This window comes from Aquila chrysaetos, chromosome 10, assembly GCF_900496995.4.
Source record: "Aquila chrysaetos chrysaetos chromosome 10, bAquChr1.4, whole genome shotgun sequence".
NCBI classification, from domain to species: Eukaryota; Metazoa; Chordata; class Aves; order Accipitriformes; family Accipitridae; genus Aquila; species Aquila chrysaetos.
In genome coordinates, this window is record NC_044013.1 from 37985684 (window position 1) to 37999394 (window position 13711).

Consider the following 13711-nt stretch of genomic DNA (forward strand, 5'->3'; position numbering starts at 1 on the left):
GATCAAATCTACCTAGCATCCAAAATGCCTGGCTGTATCTTTGCAGTGCAGGAGCTGCAGGCTGGAATTTGTCATGTCTTGCCCTGGCTCCTGTTGATTTAGCGCTGAAGAATTCACTGTGTCCTTTTTTAGAGTAGTTTGTTCCATGGAGGTCAACTGTGGCAAAGCAGCCACACAGCCAACAGTGTGCTTTATTTACTGAGCTGGAGGAGGTGATTTTGAACCCTGCAGAGTCCTTATCTGAACATTGCTTTGGTTTTATTTCAGTACTGATTCCTACATCGAAGTCCTAGATGGGTCTAGGGTCCATCCTGAAACCTATGAATGGGCAAGAAAAATGGCAGTGGATGCCTTAGAATACGATGAGTCGGCAGAGGACGCTAATCCCGCAGGAGCTCTAGAGGAGATCTTGGAAAACCCTGAGCGTCTGAAAGACCTGGATCTCGATGCCTTTGCTGAAGAACTGGAAAGACAGGTGCACTGGGGGTTCCTGGTGCTGAAAAACAGAAGCTTTGCTGTCCAGCTCAGTTTCTTAAGTTTTATAGCTGGTGACCCTTATCCTTTTTAGGAGCTGAGCATTTAGCTGTTGCCGTTGTAAAATGTATAAACAGCCATGATGAGTATTCAGTGTCTGACAATGGCACGTAGTAAATGCTTACAGAATGTACACTTGGGGCAGAGGGAGGAAGGAGGCAGGAGACAGCAATTAGACCGTTTAAGCCGTTCTCCCTGAAATTATCTAACTTTTTTCTGAATGTATTGGTACTTTTGACCTCTTCAACATCCTGTGACTGAGTTCTACGGTTTGATGGTACCCTGTACATTCCTCTCTTAAATATGCTGTTTGATAAGTTCCTTGAGTTTTTTCTTAACTGGATTCCCTACTCACCTCCTTCCTGCTGCTCATGACTTTATAACCTTTGAATACCACACAGGGCTACGGTGACAAGCATATCACTTTATATGACATTCGAGCTGAGCTAAGCTGCAGGTACAAGGACCTGAGAACCCCATACCGTTCTCCAAACACAGAAGAGGTCTTCAATATGCTGACCAAAGAAACTCCAGAGACTTTTTATATAGGTACATCCCTGTTTACATCCCTGGTTTCTGTCATCCTAAGTTGACTTAGGATGTGTAAAGGTGGGGCAGAGGGGGATCTTGGTGAGCGTGATGTTGGGATGGTGCTACAGTTGCATGTTTGTGAAGCAGCTTTTCAAGTACCTGGGTAGTATCCTAACATTTTCATGCACAACTACCTTAGGTCAAGGGAACTGCCCAGCCTGGCAGTTGGCTTTAAGATTTTCATTCTTTCCTTCTCCTCTCCCATCACACCACAGGTAAAATGATCATCTGCAATGTGACTGGGATAGCCCACAGGCGGCCACAAGGAGAAAGCTATGACCAGGCAATACGGAACGATGAAACTGGCCTTTGGCAGTGTCCTTTCTGTCAGCAGGATAACTTTCCAGAGCTCAGCGAGGTGGGGCTGCTTCTCCTAATGGGCCTGCCTTTGTCAGGAGTCTGCTGTCAGCAGGCTTGAGCGTTTTGTAGGTTCTTGGGAGACAAGGTATCAGAGCACATCAGATTGTGCCTGCAGTGCCCCAGGATCCCAACCTGAATGTGGCCTTTGGCTGCAAATATAATCTGTTCCGCTTTTGACTAATTGCTTCAGTATTGATTTGACGGGTCCTTTATGACTACGTTATGGATGTTAGTGAACTGGGCTAGGAGTGAAATGGACCTGGAGCTAAGCTGACCAGTTCTTTGCAAATACATAAAGCAGGCTTGTTTGTGGTCTAGGATTGTGTTTTATGCAGAGAAACTGCCCGTGACACTGAGAACAGAAGGTTGTTCTGCCACCTTCTCAATTTTAAAAACTTATCTGGACTCCCTGCTGCTTAATGCAGCTGTACTTTAGGTCTCTTCTAAACACTGCTGAATTCCAGCCTTGGTAATCCATGACTTTAAAACCCTATAGCGTTCATTAGAAACCAGCCCTAGCTGCAGGCTTGTGTTCAGGATCTAAAAATGTTCTGACCTTCCTGGTTGCAAAGCCCCATAAGTTGAGCAGAACTGAAGTAGGAAGATTGCGTTACTGGGTAGCATTCACTGAAGTCCTCTGTCCCCTGCCCTTCCACATGTTTCTGCTGGCAGCACCAGTTTGCTGACACAGCTTTTAGACTGGTTTGAGTGTGAGCTGCCGGGGCTATTTTGTTTCCATGCTGAATGACTTTTACTTTTGCCTTGCTCAAGGTTTGGAACCACTTTGACAGCGGTTCCTGCCCAGGTCAGGCCATCGGAGTGAAGACACGTCTGGATAATGGTGTCGCTGGCTTCATCCCAACAAAATTTCTTAGTGATAAGGTGGTCAAGCGGCCAGAAGAAAGAGTGAAGGTATGAAAGCAGTGAATTTCCACATAACCAGCAAGAACTGGAAGAGCATGGAGCCGATACCAAAGATTCAGAGTTTGGTTAACACTGTTGCCTAAATGACTTTTCAAACCTTATTTTTATTTAAGGACTTTAAATCAGCAGCGAGTTCAGGTTCTGGTTAGTGTCGTTCTCCCACAGTGCAAATCTCTCTTGGCAGCTGGTGGGAACCATGTTAATCAGTTAACATGTTGCACTGCGGGAGGATTTATTATAGTCTGGCTAAAGTCTGGGTTTAGGAGACCAGAAGGCATTCTAATGCAGAGCTGCCCTTTGTTTCTGGCTTTCTAAAGAGTTCATGGAACTGCTGTTAGATATGCAAGGGTCACTTTCCCCTCTCACAGCTTTTTCTTCTGTCTCAGTTCATTTGTGGAGGTCATCAGTTACTGGTCTTGCTCAGGAGAGGGATTGGTGTTCTGAAAGAAACAGAATCTCATATTTTTATCACATGATAAGATAGAGGTTTACATCATTTCTGTCTTTTGGGGTTGCCCAGACAGCCCATGCAGGTGATTGATAATCCTGTAAGCTCAGAGGTTTTTCAGCATTTCTTTAAAGAGTCATTAACTTCAGCACGGTTAACTGGACTAAGACATTGCATTTTTTGTGGTGGAATTTTCTGTTTCCCATTTTATTAGGGCAGTCCTTTGGGTGTCTTCCACTCTGTTTCTGAACAGACTTAACTGCTTTCTTGCACATCTTGAAGTCCAGTTTTGCTGCTCCCGTTGTTAAAGATATGTAAAATAGCAAACTTAATTGTCCTCAGCCTCCAGACATGCAGTTTTCTGTGTGTTATGGGGCATAGGTAGTAGACATGCTGGAGAACTGCCTGTTTTTCCTTTAATCTCTTTTGATTTTAGTCAACTTGGGGATCAGTTGTTTTTTGTTTCGTATGGAAGGATCGCTTTTAAAGGTTGTATTAGTCTGAAGTAGGTGAGGTAATTTGTACTTCCTTATTGTCAGCGTGATCCCCCACAGATTGCTCTGTAGTGCAGGGAGGTTGGCGTATCAGCCAAACCCACTGATCAGCTTTTCCTGCCCCTTTCTTGTAGGTGGGAATGACTGTTCACTGCAGGATTATGAAGATCGACATTGAGAAGTTCAGCGCAGACCTGACCTGCAGGACCTCAGACCTGATGGATAAGAACAATGAGTGGAAACTGCCTAAAGACACCTACTACGACTTTGACTCTGAGGCAGCAGATCACAAACAGGAAGAAGACCTGAAAAGAAAGCAGCAGCGGACAAGTGAGTCTCTAATTTTTCTCTCCCTTGTAATGCCAGCCTTCCCAGGGCACTTCAGGAGAATAAGCACAATTAGACATATAATTGCAATAAAGCAGTTCCTCTTGGAAGCCTAAACACTCCTCTTTGTCCCCTAGCGTACATCAAGAGAGTGATTGCTCACCCATCATTCCACAACATTAGCTTCAAGCAAGCCGAGAAGATGATGGAGACCATGGACCAAGGGGATGTGATTATTCGGCCAAGTAGCAAAGGGGAGAACCACCTGACTGTCACCTGGAAGGTGAACGATGGGATTTACCAGCATGTGGATGTCCGAGAAGAGGGCAAGGAGAATGCCTTTAGCCTGGGCTCCACGCTTTGGATTAACACAGAGGTAAGAGCCCTGCAGAGCATGCCTGGAAAGGAGTTTGTGGGGAAGGAGAAGCACCTATTTGGCAGGGACAGGCTGGCACATCCTTTCTGTCCTTGCAGCTGCTTTCAGACTGTTGGAGAGTTACTTCCGTTGCAGTTCTCCAGATTCTTAGACAATACTCAGCTCTTTTTTTTTTTTTTTTTTTTTTTTTTCTTTTCAAAGCATCCAGCCTTGCTGTGCAGACTGTATGACTGAGAGCTGTATACTAGAATAAGAGTTCCTCATCATGCACCCTAAATACCTCTTTAAATGTGTTTTGTTCAAAGGAATTTGAAGACCTGGATGAAATTGTTGCACGCTATGTCCAGCCAATGGCTTCTTTTGCCAGAGACCTGTTGAATCACAAATACTATCAGGACTGCAACGGTGGAGACAAGAAGGTAAGCCTGTCCTGCGATGTGGTAGCTTCTGTAGGAGATGTAGGAGCATTATATAAATTTCTTTGCTGCAGGACAGGTCTTGAACTCTTTCTGTCTGGCATGAGCTGCTGCTGGGGTGAGCTCTCTGATCTTCTTGTCTCTTGGTGCTTTGCAGTCACTTTCCAGCTGTAGGTCTCACGGGGATTTTGTCTGGGAGCAGTGGAGTTAGGAGAGCAATGGGAGTATCGTGTGCTAGAGTGGTGTGCCAGAGCAGCAAAGGGTTGCCCTGTCAGCAAATATCACTGAAAGGAGAGTAACTGGCTTTTTGTGACCTGGTGACATTTGTGCACCAGCCCTGTGTAGAAATGGTGCGGTTGGTGGTCCTTGTTGAATTGCTAACATCAGGGCTCGGGGGGAAAAGGGCTGACCACAGCATGGAGGGAGATAGCCATAGGCTCTGTGTGTTGCTGAAAATGTAGGCTCTCCTTGAGCATTTCTCCTCTTTCTCTCTCTAATTAGAAGCTGGAAGAGCTGCTGATAAAGACCAAGAAAGAGAAGCCGACATTTATTCCCTACTTTATCAGTGCCTGTAAAGATCTACCTGGCAAATTCCTCTTGGGATATCAGCCTCGAGGCAAACCAAGGTAAGTGAGAGGGAAGCCCAGCATCTGCAGCTGAGTACTGCCAGTACCACACCTCAGCTTATTGCTGCCAGTTTTGATTCTAGCTCTGTCAGTATCCCCATAAGTCATCCCTCCCTTTACCCAGGGTTTGGCCTCGTGACAGTAGAGGACCCACGTCTAGCAGTAAATCTCACTCAGGAGACTCCTGTGTTTCTAACTAGCTGGCTGCTACAAGCGGTACTGCCCTGTGCTGGGGATGTCACAGGAGTATAGGCAGTGACTGATAGATTTTGCGTGGAATGGCATGGTATTTTGGAGCAATTGTTTGAAAATTAAAATGAAAGTGTCTTGGGTAGGTCTATCTGTTCATTATCAGTACGGCCATTGCCAGAGTTTGTAGGCCATGCCTGTTCTGACTGTGACCTGTTAGTGTGAGGGTGCTGTACAGCGGCAGCTATGGCTCTGAAGCAGCCTGTGATCTCTTGTGCTTTCCTGCATTGACTGCTCCTCACAGGATAGAGTACGTGACAGTGACGCCAGAAGGATTCCGCTACCGGGGCCAGGTCTTCCCTACCGTGAATGGACTCTTCCGATGGTTTAAGGATCATTATCAGGACCCTGTTCCAGGTGAGTACCCCAAAACCTGAGTGCCTCAGCTGTTTGTTTCCTGGGTGTCGCACAATAGGGACAGTTATTAAAGGACAATGTCATGTTCTTTGTCCCTGAAATGTGTCCTAGGATTTTCTATATGTAGGAAGTTTCAAAGCAACACTCAAGTGTTTGGCTTCCATGGACCTACTGAGAGCTCTCCTGAGAGTTAATCTTTCAGCCAAGTAGGCCACGCAGCAAAGGCTGGGCTTGTCCCTTTCCTCTCCCTTAGCTTACCCCACCATACAAGCCTGCACACACCATTCCCTGGTAACATAGCATCTTGCCAGTACAAGTGTTGCCTGCATTTTTTCAAATCCTGAGTTTCAGGCCAATAGCTGCTCTTTTAGGAGAACTAATCTACCTCTCTTGGTTTGTGTGTTATACAGGTATCACCCCCAGCAGTAGCAGTCGGACCAGGACTCCAGCCTCCATTAATGCTACTCCAGCTAACATTAACCTGGCAGGTCAGTGCAGGCCTTTCCTGGTTGGAATCAGGATGAAAGCTCCTTCTCCAGGCTCCGCTTTGTCTAACATGACGGGTCTTCCTTGCAGACCTGACCCGTGCAGTGAACGCTCTACCGCAGAACATGACCTCCCAGATGTTCAGTGCCATCGCTGCCGTGACAGGACAGGGACAGAACCCAAATGCCACCCCTGCTCAGTGGGCATCCAGTCAGTACGGCTATGGAGGCAGCGGAGGCGGCAGCAGCGCGTACCATGTAGGTGTCACTTAAGTTTCTGACAGGAGGTGCTGTGTGGCTTTTCCTTGCTGCTAGAATCCATCCCATGGGGGCTTTAAGTAACCCTAAGGACTTACTCATTGCCTGGGACCATCCAGTCCTAGCTGCGTACCCATGGTGCTGCACAGGGGAGCCTGGCTGGATTCTTGGACTGCGTTTCTTCTTGCCTCCTGTGGCTGAGGAAATGAGGCATGTAATACAGCCCTGCTCTGGGGAGAGTTGAAGCAAGTAGCAAATTGGTCTGGCCCCCAAGGAATGTGGCAGGGTGGAGAGGCGGGATCCAGCGGTGAGGGCACACAGCCTTCTGATTGTGCCCCTGAATTGGCAACGTGAGCTGCCAGTGGAAGAGATTAGCTGTGAAACTATGCGCTGAGTTTGCAGGGCTTTTCAGCTCAGCGTGCTAATCTCTGAGCTGCACCGGCAGGCGAACACCTCAGCCTGACCGAACACCCAGAGGCTTTGCAGGGAATGAGATGGAATTGGACAGTTTTGGCTCACACTGAAGCCTTTCCTCATGTGTGCTGGTGCCTACCTCTTCCCAGCCCACGCTGCCAGTTCACCAGCTGACACCGAGGCTAAATCCAGCTGCAGAAGGACTGAGATGCCTGGGTACAAAAACCACACCCAGCCGTTAGAGAGACCTAATGAAGAGGTGCTGCAAGACAAGGCTTGCAGGGAGGAGTGATCCTCTTTTAGACCACCTTGGGAGGCTTTCACAGAGTTTGGCACAGTAAATGCTGAGCTGGGGATAGGCAGGGACTGTGGATAACCCAGTGTATTAATCATCAAGACAATCTGAAGGAAAAGGGAGGTGAACACTGGGAGGCAAAGAGACTAAGCACTGCACTGGACAAATAGTGAGCCAGCCAGCTTCGGATGGGGGAAGGAGCCATCTTGGGAGCTGCTGCGCCTTCTCTGCAGCCCACAGGGGAGGAATTCATCTGTTCTTCATGCCTGCTGCAGGACATCATTTCTGCTAGCTTGCCCGAAGTGTCTCTTGTCCCTGTCTTTTGCAGCCCTTACCTTTGCTTGGCTTAAGCATCTCCCTGGTACCCTGTGGGGTGTGAACAAGGAAGGCAGGCTGTGGTGGCCCTGCTGACCCAGGTCGGGTGGGCGATCAGGGCCTCTCAGGGGAACAAATGTGCTGTGCTCAGCAGGGTGTTGCTCCTTCTGCCCTGCAGCCTCCCATTCCCTGGGCAATGGTCACTGCAAACATCTCCTTGCCCATATGAGGGGCTCCAGCAGGGCTGGGAGTGTGCAGCAAGGATGTGCACCAGCCTCCTGGGCGAGTAGCGCAATGCAGAGCACACCAGAACTCTTCCCCACAGCCTAGCAGGGTTTGTCCTCTGTCCCCTAACAGTATCTGCTCTCTGCAGGTCTTCACGACTCCAGCACAGCAACCGGTGGCCACCCCTCTGATGACCCCCAGTTACTCCTACACTACCCCCAGCCAGCCAATTACAACGCCCCAGTACCAGCTCCAGGCCAACACCACACCCCAGTCCACCCAGTCCCAGACACAGTCGCAGCCATCGTCCAGCTCCAGGCAGAGGCAGCAGCCAAAGTGAGTGTCTCCGGTGCTGGGTACATGGATCCATCTGTGTCCCGTCTTGATTGCTTTTGTTGATTTTTGTGGAACCAGCATGGTGGGGTTACCTTGCACCTTCCTGCATGGGACCCTTGCGGAGGGAGGGCAGGGAAGCTCTCCCGCTAGCGCGTCTCACTTTCCGCCTGTGTTGTTTCAGGACCAACAGTCACGCTGCGATCGACTGGGGAAAGATGGCCGAGCAGTGGCTCCAGGAGAAGGAGGCCGAAAGGCGGAAACAGAAGCAGAGGTTGACTCCTCGCCCATCTCCCAGCCCCATGATCGAAAGCACGCCCATGTCCATCGCTGGGGACGCCACGCCGCTGCTGGATGAGATGGATCGATAGGCTGTGCTGGACCTGACCCATAACCTCCGTACCCTTCTCTAGGAAGGGGAAGGGAGAGTGAACAGTTGAAAACAACTTCCCTTCCCTTAGCCGCATTAACTCCTGTTTTATACGTCGTGAGATGGTGGGAAATGACTCTTGGTGACATGCACCTGAGCAGATGAATAGACTTGGCAGGGCTGGTCTAAACACATATACTATATATATAAATATATCATAGGAAGGGAAGCTGCAGCGGCCTCCGCGTTCCAGGCCCTGGTTCACCACTTTGGAAGCTCGGCAAAGTAATTATGAGGTCAAACGAGTCTGTCCTTGTACATGTACAGCAGTCTGCTTTCACCGCAAAGACTAGGAAGCAAACGTAGCTGAAAGTGCAGACCATTGGCCTGGAGTGAGCCTGTTTCATTTGGATTCTCCCAAACCCTGACTGTCACCTCTTCTTGTCCTGAGAGCACAAAGTCATGGGGGTTGTGACAAGCAAACCGGAGTTCTCAAAAGCTTCTGTTGTTGTTTGCTCCATGTTTTCGTGCGTAACAGGCTCTGCGGAGTCTGTGCCAACCCCCAGCTGTGTTCGTAGGGGTGTAGCACAGCAGCTCTGGGGCTTGGGGTCTTGCTGGAGAGAAGTGCAGCTGTCGTACCAAAGGCTTGCTCTCTCCTCTGGCTTATTTTGGAACAATATTTATTTAGTTTTGATTATTATTTTTTTTAATCAGACTGCGAAGCAAAACACCAGCCAACGGCAGCTTTCCTGAGCGCGGGACAGACGTGGGCTAAAACGCTGCAAAAGCAGCCACTCCTGTGGTGGAGAACGCGAAGCAGCTGGGAGTGCATGGCATCCTCCTCCGTATCCGCTTAACCCTGCCCAGTTGTAACCAAGAGGGGTGAATAAATAGTTTCTACTGAACGCTAGTTGAGAGGTTTTCTGCCTGCACCCTGTGCTGCCTGCCTGCCCTCTCCTCTTAGCAGTGGATTTGCTTAGAAGCAGAGTTCAGTGGTGAAAGTCGATGCTCCTTCTTCCTTTGTTGCTTGGAGTTGCCCTCTGTGTGCTGAAACTTTCACAGAGAAGCTGATTTCTGTTGAGCTGATAAAGAATAATGTTTTGTTCTGAATGCATTGTATAGAGACATCGCACCGACATCCGGGGCACCTCTCGGAGGCCCACGTCTCTCTGGCTGGGAGAGGTACTGGGGGGCCGGGGAGGAGGGCAGGTAGCGCAGATAGCTTCAGTCATGTCAGAAACAGCCCACTGCAGTATTGCAAAGCCACTGCCAGCGCTGAGAGCCATTTCTGAACTGGAAAGTTCCTGCTGCACACACTTTCCTCTCTCCTGCTTTGTTAGCGGGGATTTTCTATGGAAGCAGAGTCTTTGTTCCTTCCAAGTGCTCCTGGTTAGCCTCCCCTCGCTAGGAAATGAGCAAGAACAGCAAATCTTAAGAAACAAAGGTCTTCTTTGCATGTAAATGCTCCTGAAGAATGGCAGCAACCCGGGAGACAAAGCAAAGCTGTTTCCACAGAGAAATGCAGGTCCTGGCTTCCTTGCCATCTCCTCAGCAGTACTGGGGGGCTGACAGTCGTGTTCCTCCCCTGCAACTGCGCGGGCCAGGCCAGAGGACCGTGTGCCGGGGCCCATGGCTGCTGTAGGTTGCAGGTGTACTAACCTTACGCTATTTTTTTATTTTATCAAAATCTGTATGACAGGAATTTGACTGGGAGCAGCTCCTTACCAGGGATGTGTCGGACCTGTACAGGGAGGGGCTAGTTGTGTGTTGTCAGCTCTCCTTTTTGGCTGTCTTTGTTTTTAGTTTTCCCTTACCGTCAATAAAAATTCTACTTTTGGGAAACTGCCTGCATGCCACATGTCTGTGCTTCCTGCTATGACGCTGTGGTTGCCGCAAGGACTTTGCGCCCATTAGCAGTGCTCAAGAGTGTGCGATGCCTCCCTACAACCTTGGTATTTCCCCCCTGGGCTCTTGTGGTCCGCTTATTTCTTATTTTGCGGATTTGGGATTGCGCCACATGATCCTCTGGGAACAGTGGGGGTTGCATGGGGCAGCTCTGCTCTCCGGGCCTCGGTGCTGCCTGGTCTCCCGAGTCTGCGTCGTGGCAAAATGGGAGACAGCACTCAGCTCCCGTCGCTCCAGCTTTTTCCGGTTCTGGAATTTGGTGCTGGTGCTTTCTACTGGCCTCACTGGGTAGGAGAGGGGCCACCGTGCCCAGCCGCATTTCTCACTCAGAAGCACGTTCCTGGAGTTGGTGGCAATGCCCTGTCTCTGGGCTCTGCCCTCAAACTCTTCACTACAGGAGCCCAGTTATGGGCAAGGGGAACAAGTCGGGCTGTGATCACCATCCGCCAGGCAGGGACACAGGCAGCTCGCCCTGCCCCTGCCTCTTCCCAGGGCAGCATCTGCCTTTGTCCCAGGGCTGGAAAAGCTTCTATTGTCCCACTCCAAAGAGCTCTTGTATGGCATTTGAGGAGCCTCTGGGGAGGGATGAGGCCCCAGTTCCTCCCAGCGCAACCCTCGCTGCCATTGCTGGAGGCTGGAGAAGGAGTCAGTGCTGGCGTGGGAGCACTGGGAAAAGGCAGCGGGTTAAGTGGAGGAGAGAGCTGGGGTGGTGTGATTCATTAACTGGTCCTCCAGAGAAATACAACCCTGGGGAGCTGGAGCTCAACCCCTCTGCAGCAGGGGAGAGAAAATCAGGGCTCTGCCCTGTGCCAGCATGGGGACAGGAGCAGTGTCCCCAATGCCCAGGAAGATGACACGAGCCGGTGGGAGCGGTGAGGAACAGCTCAAACCCGCTCGCTACCCCACCCGGTTCCGGGTGCTTCCCCTCCCGCAGCCCCGCAAGCGGGATCAGCCCCGGGATCGCCCCTGGATCCCGCACCCGGTGCGATCCTTTCTCCCCACGGAGACGGGGCCGAGGCTGCACCATCTGCTCGAGCGACCAACTTTATTACACAGCCAAGACCTGCGAGGGGGGAGTCAGGGCCGCAGCTCTCATGCAGGCTCTGCCTCAGCTTTGCTTTTCAGCCTCTTCTTTCTGTTTCTTTCCTTCCTCCTCTTCTTCCCGCTGGCGGTGGGGACCGAGGATGGGGTGGCCGGCGCTGGGTCCCTGCCCAAGCCCTCCCAGGCCGGGGCATCGCTCAGGATGGCGTTGGCCGCTTCCCCCAAGTCCGGCAGCGGGGCCCATGGGTCCTGCCCCACAGTGGGATGAGCGGGGGCAGCGGCTGCAGGATGGCTCGGCTCCCTGTATTTGGAAGGGCCTTTCTTTTTCCGACCTTTCCCCTTCTTTTTCTTATCTTTCTTCCTCCCCTTCCTCTCTTTCTTGGCTGCTTTGGGGCGGGACAGCGGGCGGGGCGGGCAGGTGATGCTCCACGGGGACGGCTCCTCCACCCACGCTGCTCCACGGGGGACTCAGAGGGACCCCCCGGGGCCTCGCCGCCCGGTCGATCAGCTCCCCGCCAAACTCATACAGCACCGGCTCCTTGGGCACCGCGACGGCCACCGTGTTGTACGCCTTGCACCTGCAGAGAGCGGGGTGAGGCGAGCCCCGGCGGCGCCGGGGAGAGGTGCCGGTCCCCGCAGCGGGGAGCACTCACCAGACGTAGAGGTAGGGCTCCACGCACTCCTCCTTGTAGGCGAACTCGAAGCAGGGCACCTGGATGACGTTGAAGAAGGCCTGGCCCACCACCCGCGAGGCCGTGTCGTTCACCTGCCGCAGGCACTCCTTCAACCTGCCGTGGGGCAGAGCCGGGGTGAGGAGGAGCGGGGAGGGGGCTGCTAGAGGGGCTGGGACCCCCACCCAAGATGTAGGGATGCTGCGGGGCACGGTCGGGTGCTGGGACGCTCACCTGCGGTCACAGTCGCAGTGGCTGATGGTGTGCCAGCGCAGGTTGCGGTACCCATAGCGGGCGGTGAAGGGGTGGATGACGTGCTGGCAGTGGTCGTGGTCCCGGCAGCACCGGTCCGTGTCCCGGTGTTCCCCTGCAGGGAAGGCACGGGGTGCAGGCAGGGCTGGGGGGGGCCCGCACGCGTGCGCTGGGGCTAGAGGGGGTTGGGATCAGGGCTGGACTGGGGCTGCGCTGGGCTAAGACTGGGATCAGAGCTGGATCGGACTGAGACAGGACTGGGATCAGGCTGGGATGGGTAGGGGCTGGGACTGGACCGGCACTGGGATGGGGACAAGGCTGGCACTGGGATGGGGACTGGGGCTGCACCAGCACCACAGTGGGGATGAGACTGGGACTAGGCTGGGATCAGGATGGGGACCAGGACTGGACCAGGGCCAAGAGAGGGACTCGGCTGGGATCAGGACAGGGACTGGGAGTGAACCAGGTTGGACGAGCAGTGGGATGGAGACCAGAATGGGAGGAGGATGGACCAGGGGTCAGGCTGGGGACAGAGGGTGGATCAGGACTGGACCAGCACCAGGATGGGAACAATGACAGGACCAGTGTGGGGACCAGGATGGGCCAGCTCTGTGATGGGGAGTAGACAGAGGCGAACTGGGACTGGACTGGCACTGGGGTGGAGACTGAACTGGGACAGACAGGGACTGAACTAGCGTGGGGATGGGACTGGGGACTGGGCTGGGGTGGAGCAGCACCGGGCTGGGGATAGGAAGAGATGGGATGGGGTGGGATAGGATGTGATGGGATGGGGTGGGAAGGGACGGGAAGGGAAAGGAAGGGATGGGGTGGGATGGAATGGGATGGGATGGGAAGGGAAAGGAAGGGAAGGGATGGGAAGGGAAAGGATGGGATGGGATGGGAAGAGATGGGATGGGAAAGGATGGGATGGGAAGGGGTGGGATGGGAAGTGAAGGGAAGGGAAGGGAAGATGGGATGGGAAGGGATGGGAAGGGAAAGGATGGGATGGGATGGGAAGAGATGGGATGGGAAAGGATGGGATGGGAAGGGGTGGGATGGGAAGGGAAGGGAAGGGAAGGGAAGGGAAGGGAAGGGAAGGGAAGGGAAGGGATGGGAAGGAGTGGGGGGGAGACAGGTAGCAGCGGCCCCGCCGCCCTTACCCAGCTGCTCGTAGGCATCGGCGTTGCTGCCCGCGCCGCACCACAGCGTCCCGGGGTAGGTGAGCCCGCGGCGGGCGCGGGGCCGTCCCGGCGGGGCCGCTCCGGGGCCGGCTGCCAGCAGGAGGAGGAGGAGGAGGAGGAGGGAGGAGGCGGCAGAGCAGCCCCGGGACTCCCATGGCACCGCCGGCCACCGTGGGGCTGCCACGGCACGGAGGGGCCCGACGAGCCGGGCTGCCGGAGCCGCTGCCCGGAGGGGTTACCCCTCCCGGTGGGGCCGGGCCCCGT

At 53.0% G+C, this 13711-nt stretch overlaps 2 protein-coding genes across 3 annotated transcripts in view; one reads left to right on the forward strand and one right to left on the reverse strand.

Moving 5' to 3' along the window:
- Positions 1–10239, forward strand: part of SUPT6H (SPT6 homolog, histone chaperone and transcription elongation factor) — a 30651-nt gene extending 20412 nt beyond the window's left edge. For both annotated transcript variants that reach the window (XM_030029425.2, XM_030029426.2), the window contains exons 25-37: positions 268–475; positions 936–1083; positions 1341–1483; positions 2257–2397; positions 3486–3681; positions 3816–4054; positions 4360–4473; positions 4972–5096; positions 5590–5702; positions 6113–6190; positions 6279–6445; positions 7843–8030; positions 8212–10239. In XM_030029425.2, coding sequence (XP_029885285.1) covers positions 268–475; positions 936–1083; positions 1341–1483; positions 2257–2397; positions 3486–3681; positions 3816–4054; positions 4360–4473; positions 4972–5096; positions 5590–5702; positions 6113–6190; positions 6279–6445; positions 7843–8030; positions 8212–8398 — 2047 coding nt within the window. In that variant the 3' untranslated portion in view covers positions 8399–10239. The remainder of the gene's footprint in view (positions 1–267; positions 476–935; positions 1084–1340; positions 1484–2256; positions 2398–3485; positions 3682–3815; positions 4055–4359; positions 4474–4971; positions 5097–5589; positions 5703–6112; positions 6191–6278; positions 6446–7842; positions 8031–8211) is intronic.
- A 1089-nt stretch (positions 10240–11328) lies between these two features.
- PROCA1 (protein interacting with cyclin A1) lies at positions 11329–13679 on the reverse strand (the record flags this gene model as incomplete). Its single annotated transcript, XM_030029226.1, has 4 exons — positions 11329–11921; positions 11997–12131; positions 12249–12381; positions 13427–13679. Coding segments are annotated over 4 exons (750 nt in total), but the record flags the coding sequence as incomplete, so codon positions are not given.
- Positions 13680–13711: the final 32 nt, after the last annotated feature.